Raw genomic sequence first — 15,811 nt, forward strand, 5'->3', positions numbered from 1 at the left:
CCCAAAGTGATATACCATGGACAGGGGGCACTGTTTACTAAGTCAGAGGGCTGCCTCTGGAAACCAACTGTGTCCCCCTAGGACGAGGTGCATGACCTTGGGCCGAGTGCTTCACGTTTCTAAGTCCCCTGTGCTCCATGACAAGGTAGACATGAGAGTACCAAGGTCACAGTGTTGCTGAGGGTTTTAAATAAGAAGAGGTGCCTTCTACTACTGGGCATTTACCCCAAAGATACAAAAGTAGGGATCCGAAGGGGACGTGCACCCCGATGTTTATAGCAGCAATGTCCACAATAGCCAAACTGTGGAAAGAGCCAAGATGTCCATCTACAGATGAATGGATAAAGAAGATGTGGTGTATATATATACAATGGAATATTATGCAGCCATCAAAAGGAATGAGATCTTGCCATTTGCAACGACCTGGACGGAACTGGAGGGTATTACGCTGAGCAAAATAAGTCAATCAGAGAAAGACATGTATCATATGACCTCACTGATATGAGGAATTCTTAATTGCAGGAAACAAACTGAGGGTTGCTGGAGTGGGGGGTGGGGTGGGAGGGATGGGGTGACTGGGTGATAGACTCTGGGGAGGGTATGTGCTCTGGTAAGCGCTGTGAATTGTGCAAGACTGTTGAATCTCAGATCTGTACGTCTGAAACAAATAATGCAATATATGTTAAGAAAAAAAAAAAAAGAAGAAGAAGAAGGTAGCAGGAGGGGAAGAATGAAGCAGGGGAAATCGGAGGGGTAGACGAACCATGAGAGACGATGGACTCTGAAAAACAAACTGAGGGTTCTAGAGGGGAGGGGGGTGGGAGGATGGGTTAGCCTGGTGATGGGTATTAAAGAGGGCACGTTCTGCATGGAGCACTGGGTGTTACCCACAAACAATGAATCATGGAACACTTCATCTAAAACTAATGATGTAATGTATGGGGATTAACATAAAAAAAAAAAGAAGAGGTGCCTTCTAGAACACCAAGTACCACGTTGGGGGCCAGTTAAACACTCAGGAAATGTTAGCTTTTACCGTTTCTGTTGCTACAGCCAAGCAAAATCACGGACACGTAACAAGCACAGGAAACGCAACAGATGTTTGTACTGACCACAGACTGGCATCCCTGACTCTGTTCTCTCATATGGTCTGTTCTCCAGGATCACCAGCGCTCTCCTGTGGGTCATCTCGCTCAACATCATGTGCTCTGGAATCAAGGGTGAGCACACCTCACTTATCTCACTCTCCTCCAGCGATGTCTGTAATCAATTTACTTTAACTTGGGACAATGATGTCCTTCCTACCACGGATGCCACGCCTGTGACCTTTCTTTGTTGAGATGGAACAACCTTCTTCGAGTACTCCACATCATTACTGAGAACACATCTGTGACTGATACATGGAGGTCCTCCCTCTGTCCTCTGTCCACCCCCTCTGCCATGTGATTTTATAGCAACTCCCATCAAGAGGCAGAATATAGTTCTCTACTTCTTCATAACCCTAAAATATTCTTGAGATTTGCTTTGGCAAAAAACCAAAAATGAAACGACAACACCAAAACACCAGAAAACACAGCAGAGTTAAAACGAAATCATTTCAAGCCTAGACCTCCGGAGACCCTGCCTTCTCTGACCTTTGCCCAGGCCAGGCCGAGGACAGTGCTGCCAAAATGGCCAGAAATGAGAGGCCACACGAAGCACAGCAGAGTCAGCCCAACTGTCCCAGTTGAGGCACAAAACACAGGACAGGCCCCAGCCTCGATCCGCAGAACCACGGACCCAGCTGACTCGGAGCTAATGACAGGGGCCTGAGTGAGTGCTGACGCTGGAAGAAATGTCCACATGACCACTAGACCCAAGGGCAGTGGTAAATGCTCATTGTTTTAAGCTGCTGAATGTGGGGATGATTTGTGGATTATCAATAGCAAACAGATACGCTCTTACCTCTTTTATCTGTAAGGGAGGAAAATGGGGGAACACGCCTACCACATAATATAGATGACTTACACTACATCTAATATTTGATAGGTAATGCCTGTCAAATCCTATGTCCAAAGCACAGAGTGGGCATTCCCACAGATTGACTTCTGTGACTCTAGAACAATTTCTCACTCTTGAGTTGGGTAACTTGAAGAGCTATGATATCCTTACCAGACAGAAGTAAGTGTGAGATGGAATTCTAGGCCTGGGCATGTGGCCTAAATCATGAACTCCGAAGAACGGGTGTGGTAACCATCAGCAAAGTCTAACAGCCCAAGACTTGTTCCTGACCCGTGCTTTTCCTGGACGGGCTTCCTGGTAATGGAATCCTGCACTGGCCCATGGAAATGTGTGTAGGTTGATACAGGAGATAAGCAATTCTTTGGGAAAGTTTTGTTGATGTTATTATTTGGCTCATCTGGGATGAAAAAGCCATCAGAAACCTCACCATGGGGCTTGGCTCCAGCACTGTCCCTCAGAATATGATTAATTACTCTCTAAATAATAGAAGTCTTCCAGGAACAATAGAAGGCAGTGACTATAGAATAGTCATAAATATTCAACCGAAGCCTGGTGGGAACGTTATACTCCCATCAGGGCTCTGTGCTGACATTGGAAGTCAGACCCCAACTCAGACCCATAAAACTGCAGAAAAATATTTACCTAAGCAAGCTTGGTATGAGTTGTCAGAACGCCACGTTTTGCTTTTGCCTGGACCTTGGGAATTAATTTGGACTTGATAAAGGAGCTCTGGTCTGAATGCTAGCAACCTGTTTTGCTTCTGTGACCAGCTCCCATGATGTTGGGGTGGGGGGGGCGGACACAGAGAAGGACTCCTCAGGCCACTACGTTAGCAGGGCCCCAGGTCATCAAAACACTGTTTTATTTGCTTTTGATTCTAGAGTTTCCATCCACCCTTTTGGAAATCATTTGGTGCCCATCTCCTAGACACTAGGAAAAATAAAGTGTAGACGCAGGCCCTGTGTTCTCAAGGAAAGTACATTCCACAAAGGATTCAGACCCATAAATATGTCATCACAATAAATGGCAAGCGCCAAATGGTCCTGGGGTGTAGGAGGAAGGAGGGGCTGCAGATGGTGGTCGCAATGGTGGGGTGGAGTGCTGGTTGGATCCACAGAAAAGGCTTTACCTAGGAGGGGACATGAGCGGGTCTCTTGGGGGTTAAGAGAACTTCCAGGTGAGAAGAGAGGGCAGGAAATTTCCGGGCGTTTCCATCATGGTCTGGGGCAGTGAAGGGCAGCGTGGTTGTGGTTGGGGAGCATGAGCTGGAAACATCAGAGCGGAATCTGGAGCGGTCATCCGGAGCCCCAGAGAAACATAGTGGCCTTTCCCTCCATTTCATTGTTGGTTTATCCTGGCAGCAGTTTTGGCAGGAAGGGAAGACAACAGAGGGCGCAGGAGTACTTGTCCGGCTGACTCCTTTGGAATTTGACGGGAAAAAAAGGAGCGTCCAGCCCCGCGGGTTGTCGTGGCTTCGAGAACGGCTGGGGGTCACACAGACACTCGTGTGCTGGGACCGGGGCTGCGTCATCTTTGTCAACCTCCCCTCGGCTACCGACTGCTTTCTGGGAAAGCAGAATGCCAGCACGATCCAACCAGAAACCTTAGAGTTAGAAAAACATTAGAATCAGAGCGCAGACTTTCACAAGTTGTGAAGAAAGTACTGAAAAGGCCAAAGGATGGAAGAGGAAAGCGGGCGAGAGAAGCCCAAGGCCACTGTGCGGGGGAGAAGGAAACGTGGGCAGGGGGCCTCTGTTTAACAGCAGATCCCGTCTAGAAAAGCCCCTGTTTCAAACCTTATCCTGACGGGCGGCTACTCCAAGAAGATGAGCAATACTTCACGCCACGGATGTGACCAAAATAAGCATTTGGGCGGGAGGCAGTCCTCAGCGCAGCCTTTCCAGACTCAGATTCTGCAAAGCATCCCTGTATTCTTCCACCTCCAGAGCCCCTTTTGCTCAAGAAAATTCACTTTTAAACAATTCTTCTTAAGTAATCCATTCAGGGCGCTTCCTCCCCCAGCCCCTGGCACCTGGCTGAGGTTGCCCCCCTCACCCCTGCTGGCTTTGATTCGGGCTAAGTTCCACGGTCAAAGCACCGGGTGGGAAAGTTCTGGGTTCTCAGCTGTCAGCGTGTCTTCTCAGGAGAATTGATGGAGATTGCTGTTGGACACCTGGCCTCTGGTTACCGGCGCCTAGACACTCTGCAACTGACCGAGGCATCTGCCTCCATCTGGAGGCCTGTCTGCATGGGCCACTCTGCATCTCCATCAAAAGTCCTGTTTTCCTCTGCATGTTTGGTCCAATAACTCTACCCGAAACCTGAGTGTAGATGCCCCCACTGCTGCCTGACTCTGACAGTGTTGGGCTGGGGGCGGTGGGGGAAAATGGAGTATGCGAGAGCAAACTAAAACCTTAGGTTAATAACACAACATTATCCTGGTATGTCCACGCCAACCCTTCACAGGCCTCCTCCGGTCTCGTCTACCCACTTTAAGTGCTTTACGAATGCACCTCTAGATGTAACTGCCATATCCAGGGAGCATGCATAGGGCACCACAGGGATGCAGTCCCCAAAATGCAGAATGTGGGGCACTCTGTAGGAGACATGGCTCTCTCTTCCATAGAAAATATCGCAAGGAAAAAATGTGAGGGAAGAGAACGCCACAGAGTCAAAGAGGCATAGATAAGACCAACTGCAATGTTTACACCTTTCTTAGATTCTGATTAAAACCAACTAATATGGGTGTCTGGGTGGCTCAGTCAGCGCCTGCCTTCAGCTCAGGTCATGATCCTGGGGTCCTGGGCTCAAGCCCTGTATCAGGGTCCTTGCTCAGGGGGGAGTCTGCTTCTCCCTCTCCCTCAGCCCCTCCCCCCGTTCATGCTCACTCTCTCTCTCTCAAATGAATAAATAAAATCTTTAAAAAAAAACTAATTTAAAATCTGTGGAATAATAGGGAACATTTAAATGCTGATTAGAGATTTGTGATATCAATAATTGTTGATTTTTTAGATATAACAGTATTAGAATTACAGTTGATAGAGTCCTTACCCTTTAGAAACACCTGGGGAAATATTTAGATTGATCCTAAGATATCTGATATTGGCTTCAAAATACAAAAGCTGGAGAAAGTGAATGAGATATGGAGAAAACAAGAGTTGGTAGCCATGATCTGATGATGGTTGAAGACGGACGTTGAAATCATATGGGTTCCTTATACTACGCTGTATCATTTTGTATATGCTTGAAATTTTCCCCTAATACAAAGCTAAAAAACAGTCTGATCACAGCTTTATCTTTGTACTTTCCCTATCCACACCCTCTTGTTTCACAACTGGCCCCGTACTCCTATATTATCCTGTCCGCCTAGAGCACCCTTGTCCTGATTCTTACTTTCCTTCTCTTTCCTCCATTTCTGACCTAATCCTTACTAGTCTTGGCTGTTACAGTGTTCCCGTGGTCGCACGCCAGGTATCAGGTTGATTCATCTTCATACCTTAAATATCTAGCACAGAGTCTGGCATGTTGTCGGTACTTACACTAAAAAGGTCATTGTTTTTACCTCTTTAGTGGTGTGAGGATTAGTCATGCATGTAGAGCACCTAGAATGTTAGGAGCTCAACGCTTGGCAACACCTCCACTTCTCCTCCAACATTTGAACCTACACCCCCTCCCCTCAGTCCCACTTGCTCTTCTTCTGGGAAGCTCCTCAAACCACTACTGACCCACTGGTCCCTCTGCTTTCTGAACACCTGTATCTGCTGACAAATATCTGCTTAACGTTCGCTCTTCTGGGAAGATTTCTATGAGAAAATGTGCTGTGGTTCTTTCCAGTTCCTTCCTGCCCACCCCCAGGGATGATCACAGTGCTCTCAGGACTATCTAAAATATATTCAGATTGATGGAGGGCAACTGGAATTTGATCATCCTAAGACTGTTAGGAACTGTAAGATCTTAAATCCAGTCCCCATAGGAAGAATGAAACCCATCTAGTAATCACACACATAAAGCAAACAGTAACTTCCCATCCATTAAGCTTACGCCATCCGATGGAATAGTCAGAATGGGGGCTATTGTCACGATTTGGCAAATAAACCTGAGAATCAGAGAAAATGCTCATCCGAGTTCATTCAGCTAATGAATGAACTGAGAATGAGATCCCAGGTCTCCTGATCCCGACACCCTGGAGCCTCTATGACACTCTTGCCCAAGGGTCCACCCAACTTCTGCTCCTCCAGGTCAGAAAGTCCTTCCTCACTAAGCTGTCCCTAAATCTTGATTCTGGAATGCACCACAGAGCACTCGATCCGCAAACACTAAGTCTTTAGTGGGCATCAGGTGCTGTGCTTAAGATGGGGCTAGACAGATCAAGAGAAAACGAGTCGGCCATCAGATAGCTTGGATATAACACAATGCACTGGGTCACCGTCGCCAATAAGGGATACGGAGAGTTCTGTGTGACACAAAGACAGAGCTTGGTAGTTTAACTCTCTATTTTGCCACCACTCAGGCTGTAACGTACTTCCCAAAGCCTCCTCTCTCCCCTCCAGCTGGTGTATGATAAACACCAGACCGGCAGGAGCTCTCAGGGGCCAGATTGCGCCGTCCCGGGCAGGGAAAGTCAGGGATTTGGGCAGACGGAGGCTCCACAGAACTAAGAGCTCCGAAGGGAGCTTGCCCACACGCTGCGCCAGACAAACAGACTGTCGGGGAGCTTCTGGTGCTCAGGGTTAGCGTGGTCCTGAGTGCAACACATGCGGATACCTGCGACCTGCAGACAAGGAAGGACCAATGACTCCTCCAAAGTAGACATGGAGGGAAGGAAGAGGGGACCACAACCAGGTGGGAAAGCCATGGGATGTGAATTAAGTGTTGGCTCAAGGACCGTCCACAAAATATGCAACGGAACCTCCCTAACAGGAGGGAGAGCTTGAGGGGTGCGGCTGGGGACGCTGCTCAGAGCGCACTGAAGGCGGGAAGTGGAGTCAGCGGTGCTGCAGAATTCACAGCTACAAGGACCTAGAAGAGATTTCCGGGGCAAGCGACCCTGAGGTGGACTGGTGGAGTGGGCTGAGTTCGGCAGCGGGCAGGTGGCGAAACTACCATAAGAGCTACTCTCCCGTCCAGACCTGCGTCTGCCTCGCCCTCTGCACCTCCCCACAGTGGAGGGTTTTTTGCAGGTGCTTTTGCTTGCATTTTGCAAACCAGAAGTTTGCTTGGTTGTAACTTTCCTTCTTTTCTGTCCCTCTGCATTGTCTGCTTCTCCCAACTGGTGTTTGTAATAACTCCCCATCTAGTATCATCTGCGAGTTTCATTAACATGCTGATTACTCCTTTGTCATTAATTTAAAAAACCATTAAATTATTATTTAACATTTACTGTGCATGGACAACGCATCCAAGGTGCAGAACAGAGAAATGGATCACACTCTAACTGCACCCTCATCCTCCTGTCCCAGAAAATTTCTCCAGTAGCCGAGTGTGGTTGAGTTTTTGTCCTTTTCCCTTCATGGATCACAAGGATGATTTTTCAGGATCTTCACTGTCAGGTGGAACCAGAAAACAAAATCCCCAGAGATTGTCTCTCCCTAGAGGGACGTTATGTGACCTCATTAGTCACTTCTCATCTATTGCTTTTGTCACTAAGAATGTATATCCTGCCACGGTCCCTGTGCTCTCAGGTAGGACAGTGGCTTGTTTGCCTGTAGACCCCACTAGACCTCAAGCCCCATGAGGCCAGGGGCTAGGAAGCTATGCATCTCTTGGCATTCTCGTCATCAGGGACTTCCATAAAGCAGGTGTCCGGGGTAGGAGCAATGGCACCGTGTCGGCTGTTTCATCCATCACCTGCACATTCATACCTGGCCTTCAGCTAAAGTTAATCTCTTCCAGAAGAGGCTGAGTGGCCTTTGCCAACATTTATGTCTGCAGTTTTCAATTTCATCCTGGCTCTTCTTTTTATTCCATTTCATACCATACGGAATGTCCATTTCCAAGATGATCCTGTCCTACGAAGTACTTTGCTGTCCTGGAAGCCCAGTTTGGAAAGTCCTCATGCTGCTGTGAATTCCCCCCGATCCCAGCAAAGCTGCCCTATTCCCCCATCTCTGAAATGCTTTCTGAAGAGAGGTTCCCCTGCTTACCATGGCCCTTGCCCTTGACATGGCTCTTGGGGTTTTCCTCAGGTCCTGAGTTATCTTTCTACAAACTGTGGGGTTGGGTCTCTGCTCCACAGTCTGCTAGTCACTGTCGTTGGGCCCATTCTTAACAAAAGCCTCCGTTTCCCTCACTTTATATAAAGTGAAGAATTTTGACAGTAACATTTTCTTTTCCAGGGTCGTTGTGGGAATCAGTTTCATCTGCACACAATATTGATCTGGGAGGGACAGATACGGATCTAGACACCCTGAAAGGTCACTGTGTGATAAATGGGAGGGGATGGTGAGACTTGTTCACTGTATCTGAAAGCATCCACGATGGCCTGTATGCCTTTAGAGGAACAAATTTCCCCTTGAGATTCCCTGGGGCCACTCTTCTCACTCACTGAGCAGGATAAGTATTCGTGGGACCAGAATCTTCTGCCTTCAAAAGCAGTACTACCTTCAGACAGAGTTCAACCTCTCCCAGGGACAAGACAAACAAGCCACCACATACCATGGAGGGATGTCTCTGCTTGTTGACAAGGGCGGATCAGAAAAGGGAGGACCAGAACACAGTGTAGTGGGGACACATTGGTCCAGCAGGCCGCCCTGGGTCCCTCCCCATGCGGCTGCTTCCTATTGGTGTCACTTGTGGCGACGGCTCCCCAAGACCCCATTTCTTCACTGTGATATGGAGACGATACTCCTTGCAGGTCTGTGGGCTCCCCTAGACCCCGTTTCCTCACTGTAATATGGAGATGATTATCTTGGCAGGTCTCTGAGCATTCAAATTAACCAGGGTAGGGCAGTAAGCAAAGTGCCTGGCTCATAAGAGGGTCTCAGTTCATAATAGTGATTTTTTACACCTATAATGAGACATCTGCTTCTAGACTGTCTATACACCTCCAGTTCAAATTTGATGGTTGATTTTTTTAACCAAGTGACCCCAAGTGATTGACCCTCCTTCCCCAAACACACACACACACACACACACACACGGCAATAGCTGAATTCCTTCATGGAACAAGCATTTAATAGACCCCTACTGTATATCACACCATGGTAGGAGTTGATGATACACACATGAAAATCTCCTGTTAATAATGTTAATTTCCTAAATTCCTAGATAAAATGGAGTCCAATTGTCAGAACCTCCCAAAATTTATTCCCCTTTACGTTTTGAGGCTTTCATAAAAGTTGGGATACGTGGAGATCCCGAGGAATGGAAACAGACTATGGCCTGCTGGGTCCTTCGAGTGTGGTGTGGAACATGATTATGCACGTTGTGTGGATTTTCTAAGTCAGTGACAAAAATAAATTAGTAGAATAAATAAAAACATGTATCAAAAAAGACACAGATAATTGCCCTGGGGAACAAGTGAATGACTTTTGAGTTTCCCACGTGGAGAATTTTACCACATTTTCCTTCCTGTTAACCAGAGCTCTGTATAACGACTCATTAGCATCGCAAATAGTGTGAACCGTGATGCAGGCAGGAAAGTGGTCAGGCCCCATCTGAGTCATGGGTTCTGGAAAGAGAACATTGGGGGGGGGTAGTGCTTTGGTATTTGGGAGTTGGAGGAGGTGAGTGGGCATTCCTGATAGGACCATAGGACCATCATCCTCATCATTGTGAGGACTCATTCACGGCTTCACATCCTACCAAACACTCTCCTCTGCAATTGACTTGAACCTCCCCATTGATCCTTAGAAAGATGCTGTGAGGTACTTTTACCCTCGTTTTCAAATGAGGAAACAGATGCCCCAGGCAGTCACGTGCCCGGATGATAGCACATCTGGGACCTGTTTCTGACCGCGGTGGCCACACTCCTGATCCTGCTGCTCTGTCTCCCACGCAGTGTCGGCCCCATCCTGAAAATGCACACCCGAGCGATTTAAGAAAGGGAACAGGTTGCACAAACCAAGTGATGAGCAGTGACTGAGATTTCTGAGTGGCTGACACTTTGATCTTGGACTTCCAGCCTCCAAAACCATGAGAGAATAAATTTCTGTTGGTTATGGCCCCTGGTCTGTGGTAATTTGTAGGACAGCCCTCTATCACTCATAGCTTTAGAATGAAGGCTGAGTTCCCAAGCTGTGCACACTGTGCCCTCGAGGTTGGACACTTGAGTAACTGGCCCCCAGGTATACCAGTTGGACCAAACTCCTGCACTTAATGGACCGGCCATTCCCTTGGACACTCCTGTCCTGCATTTTACTTAGCTGACACCTCATTCGCAAGATCCAGGTGACATATGGGATCCTCCCAGCAGCCTCCTCTGACCTGCCCCTTGGCTGCCTGCTGTGTGAATGACCACCATAGCACCTGCCACACCTCATTCTCATCACCATTCGGCAGATCTGCCTCCCCTCCAGACCAGGATCTCCTAGTGACTAGGACGAGTGTCTTTGTGGCCAGCAACGAATCACTGGTTAACAGAATACACTTCGTCTGATCTGCACCTTAAGATTCTAAGGATGTTTTTTAAAATGTAACCAGAGTACCAGGAACAGGTGCCTATTCCTAGCCTGCTGCTTCATGTTAATGAATGAGGTACATATTCTTCCGTGAAGTTTAAATGAAGGGAATGAAAATCAAGGTGAGTTATCAGAGTTACTATGAAAACAAACAGCATCTGTGTTTATTCTTTTTTTCCCCATTAGTAAAAGGATGCTCGTTGATTGTTATGATGCTGCCCATCAGTGAGGACAGGATTTAAGTACTTGTCTCGGGCAGGGAGGAAGCCAGTGTGGAGATGCTGACGCATGTTACTGGGCCGGCACCATGAGGAGGGGAGGAGGGTGCGTGGCCACTTACCCACCACTCAGATCCGTCTGGCACCAAGAGTTGAGAATGCTCCCAGCAGAGAAAACCTCAGAACAGAAAAGTGCTTCTCCCAGCGGTGGGATCCCTCTCCCACCCGCACCTCCTCCCCCTCCTGCTCCAATCATCTTATTTTCAATCTCCAGGCCAGGTGTCAACGAAGAACGTACAAAAGATGGAGCCAGACAGGATTTACAAAAGTAACCTGTATTCCAGCCAAAATCTCTTTTAAAAAGAAATCCCTTCTAAAGGGGGGACAAACTACGTAAGACACAATACATTTAAAATATGTATTGAAATTACAAATCAAACTTCTCCATGTGATTCCAAAGTACAAAACACAACATTAAAAGGCATTCAAACAGCTCTTTTATACATCACAGTGTTAGTGGCACAAAGTGGACTGACATTTCAAAAAACACAAACCGAACTTTTGTTTTTACCACCACTTGTCAAATATGTACTGTATACATGTGCGTGACCCATTCATGCATATGTTTATACAAGATTAAAATACACCCATGGTAAAGTGAGCAAAGAATGAAGGAAAGGTCAGGCGTGTGGCAGGTCCCTACCCCTCACCAAAGGCTCCCAGAAGTGTGGAAGACAGGATTATACAAACCAAAGGAAGAACGGAGCCCATGGGTTCTACGTACCCAAACAGCATGCGCTCTTAGTACTGATGCATTAGCTACTATATTTGAGTGCAGGCCCTTTTCCATTTGGCATTTTTGGCAACACCAGTCATAATCTCCTCATTTCATGTATTTTCATAAGGGCTTAGGTTAGTTAGAAGGAATAAACAAGCTTTGGTATTTTTTAAAGAGACCTTCATGAAGCTTTATACATGCAAAATGTTTTCCCTTGATGATTTCACTGATTTATATATATATTTATATACAGGGGTATTTATTAATAAATGAGAATCTGAGAAACATACAAAAAGCCTACCCTGGTTCTTTCCAATCCCCTAATTTTTAAAGACTACCAAGGGAAAATCTCCTCTTCTAATCTGTTAAATAACTTTTAACTGCAATATAGATGAAAAAGATAGACTCATCTTGGAGTAAGTTTTGTGTAGCTGAGAATCCCTTTCCCCGTGGGCCCTGTGTTCTAATCAGGAATCAGCCTGGTTCCTAAACTGGTTTTATGGAATAATATGCTGTAAAGAGAATTTGTTCCCCTTTGAAAGGGTGCCACACGATGGTTCCCCAGTCTCCGGCTACTCCTGGGGGTGAAGAAGAACGGATCTGGACAGCGGCTCATGCAACTGAAGGATTTGATTATGCTCAGATCCTGAGTCAATCTCTGCTACGTGAACGTCTGCCGCACCTCCTCTCTGAGGGCACTGGCCTCCGGTGACCGCTACAAAGCTCAAGGGCCGGGCTGCACGGGGCACGACAGAGCCAGACCGAGAGACCAGGCACGTCCAATAAAACTGCACGATGGGGTCAGAGGGACACAGATGACCTAAGGTCAGCCATGCGCTCTGGCGACGCCCCAACCAGACACCGGTCGAGTCAGCCATGAAAGGGTCTTCTTCCCTCCCCTCCAGAATTTCAAGGCCTCCAAAGAAATAAACGTACATGTGCTTCCAGAACATCAGCATGAAAAGCATCCGTGAAAGTGAATGTAATTTTCAATTAAGACAAGCTCTGCCATAGAACAGTCCCCCTACTAAGTGTAGAACCCCCTAAGTTTCCCCCGGGAGTGATGGCGAGGTTAAAATCCAAGACGCGGGCCATCTTCCCACATTCTGTTTACATTTTACATCATGCGTGCTTAATACTGCATCCCCATGAACAATGGGAATGGCATTCCCTACTGAAATCGGAGGAGTCAGCGGGGGAAATGCAAGTTTAGGCAAGAGCTCAATGCAATCCTGCTGGTATCTTCCTAAGGAACTGACAAGTTTAGTTGTGTTACTATGAAATCAAACCAAGCAAACAGAGGCATGCCTGGTGCAAAGACTCAGAGCAAGCAGGTGCGACTTTGGCTGCGGCCGGCCCCAGAATCTCTGTGGTCCCTACCTGGGTCGAAACACGCGCTTGTGAAACGTGTCAGAGGTGAAAGGCACAAGGATGGTTGAGGCTATGGATGTGCATGATTTGTTCATGGATTTCTCCAGGCTAGACGAACAGCCCAATCCGCTAAGAATAAAGACATCTGAGCTTGAGCCCAGAGAATGCATCCTTTCAAAGGCTCTGGTTCCACCCCAAAGGAAAGGGGTACTACTACTGGGCGGACTTGTACAACACGCAATGGGAAGCAGCTCGCACAGGAAAGGTGGGCCAGGATGGGGCGAGGCCTGCCCCGTGGATACTGGAAACGGCCACGAGCCTGCTGCTGTCTTTAATAGGCATTTAAAGGGTCTGGCTAGACAAGTGCATTCATGGATCCCAGTCTGGGCTCAAGCCTAGGACTCCCGGAGTGTCACCCTCTCCAGAAAGCCATCTACCACCAGACCCTGTTGCAACAATTCGAGGTACAGAGACTCACGTGCCCAGGCTCCACTGAACAGACAGACGATCTCAGGCGTGTTCTTGTTTCATTACTGAATTAAAAATACAACCGTGGTCGTAAGGAGAATGTTCTGAGTGTGATTTTGACACAGACTAGTTTCCTAATGGCTTCAGTTTCATAAAGATAATAAATACTACAGGTGGAGAGTGAAGTGATACTGTTTCTAACCTATGAAACGTTAAGAAATAAGGAAGACGTTTCTATACAGGGAAGCAAACCAGGACCGGAGGCCAACACAAAAACATAGAAGTCAAACATACAAAAAAACCCACCACGTGTTACAAATGTGCTTGCAACAAGCAAACAAGTCTGATTTTGTTTCCATTTCACTCCTTTGTGGAATGTGTAGTAAGTTTTAAAAAGCTCCACTGTAATAAACCTACAACATTTGCCTATTATTTTTGAAGTCCCAAGTTCAATGCAATCAGTCGGCTCCTTAAAAGCACAGGCGGTTTTAAAAGTCCTATTCAAGCCAACTGTCTGTAGAGAATAGCCTCTCTCCACTTTTTAAAAGTCAACCGATGGAACGTGTGGTCTTACCGATCCGCGCCTTCTGCTGCTACCGTTAACAGTCACCCCTGGCCTGGGAGAGGCTGAATGGTAAGATCCCCTAATCGAAATAACTAAGTGAAATGGAAGGTTTTTTTTCAGTGGGGCAAAATGGTTAGCAACAGGACATGGAACTGCGTAAGACACAGATTTCTCCAAAATAACTTAGTCATTTAAAAAACTGAAAATTGGGAAGCTTCTCCCACAGCCCCCGGGAGTCCTCCAGTCTTTCCAGGAAGCCCTGCTGGTGAGGACCAATAGCCCTGTTCCCTTCTCCAAGTCTACACGAGGAGGCTGAGGCGAGAGGCCAAACCATAGTGACTCCCAGCAGAATGATTCCCGAGGAAAGCATCTGGTTTCCAAAGACATTAAAAAATATTTGCTCATACCTGGATGAGAAGAGAGAAGCCCCAAAAGAAGAGAAAAACAAAAAACAAAAGGAAAACCTAATGATGAAGATACTCCTTTAAAGACATTGGTATTTTCAAAGAAATGCAACAACAGAGGAACCCATGTTTATAACAGCACACTGCTTATAGCGTTTAAGACGTCGTTACAAGTTTCAAGAAAAACACAAAGAGCGCGTAAGGCTTTCTAAATCTCCTGAAAAGTGGCCGAGCCAGAAAAGTCATTTAGCGATATCTTCCTAAAATGCACATTTCAAGAAAGGCATAGGATGGTGTAGATGCACCTTGTTGGTTTTTCACTACTCAGTTGGGAAGAAAAAAAAAAAACAACCTAAAAAGGATTTTACTAAACGCCATTAGTAATAAAAACAGTTGTCATACAGAGTGCTTTTCTCAAGTCAGAATTACCGGATTCTGTCTGAGGTGAGTTGCAACCCCCAAAAGTCTTCTTCTCTCAGCAACGTGGCACCGTCTTGACACCAAGGAGCAGATGCACAACATTTTGCACGAGAGGGTCTCTTAAGCAACCACCAGACACTCCTAGTCCGTACCCACTGGGAGAAAACCGCCCGGCGTGCTCCGTGCAGCACCTCCCTTGTCAAGTCGGCAGAGACGGACTGTGGCGCCGTGCCCTACCCACGCCAGCCTGCCTTCCCCACGCCCAGGTGACTGCACCCGGGGCCTCGGCAAACGTTCTGACATCAGTCCCTGAAATCACGGCATCCGGCGTGACACTGTGAAGCTCAATGGGGCACATAAGGCAAGAAAGATGTTTAGTGAGAGGGGACGGCGGGGTGGGGTGGGGGAGAGCCACGCTTCCCAGAGGCAGGGGTCTTGTTCCAGCATCGTGCCTTCCTCTAGGTGGGTAATGGGTCATCGTCACCTTTACTGCACTTGCACTTGCAGCAAAGTACAAATGGAGTGGCCAAGAGCAGGAAAGGCGAGGCCACCAATAGCAGGAGCCCAAATCCAGCAAAAATGCCCACGACCTGCAAGAAGGAAACACAGGAGCAGAGGGTAAGGTGGCTAGTTTGCAGGTTCCATAGTTGAAGTATAAACCACACAACCATCCACCCACCCATCCTCTACCCATCCATCATCCATATATACATCCACCCAGCCACCCATCTACCCATCTATCCACTCATCCATCAACCATCCATCCATCCATGCACCCACCATTCACCCATCCCTCATCCACTATTCATCTACCCATGCATCCATTCATGCATCCATTCATCCATCCACTCAGCTATCTATCCACTCAACTGTCCATCCCCCATCATCATCCCATCCATCCATCCATCCATCCATTCATCTAACCATCCATCCATCCATATATCATCCATCCATCCATCTATCCATCC

The 15,811-nt window shown here is 47.3% G+C and overlaps 1 protein-coding gene across 9 annotated transcripts in view; it reads right to left on the reverse strand.

Moving 5' to 3' along the window:
* Positions 1–11,080: 11,080 nt before the first annotated feature.
* Positions 11,081–15,811, reverse strand: part of RNF144A (ring finger protein 144A) — a 112,052-nt gene continuing 107,321 nt past the window's right edge. For all 9 annotated transcript variants that reach the window (XM_054509582.2, XM_054509579.2, XM_064571851.1 and 6 more), the window contains one exon: positions 11,081–15,433. In XM_054509582.2, coding sequence (XP_054365557.2) covers positions 15,302–15,433 — 132 coding nt within the window. In that variant the 3' untranslated portion in view covers positions 11,081–15,301. The remainder of the gene's footprint in view (positions 15,434–15,811) is intronic.

The sequence above is a fragment of the Mirounga angustirostris genome, unplaced genomic scaffold, assembly GCF_029215605.1.
Source record: "Mirounga angustirostris isolate CCGP_5_RB_7025 unplaced genomic scaffold, mMirAng1.0.hap1 SCAF_10, whole genome shotgun sequence".
NCBI classification, from domain to species: Eukaryota; Metazoa; Chordata; class Mammalia; order Carnivora; family Phocidae; genus Mirounga; species Mirounga angustirostris.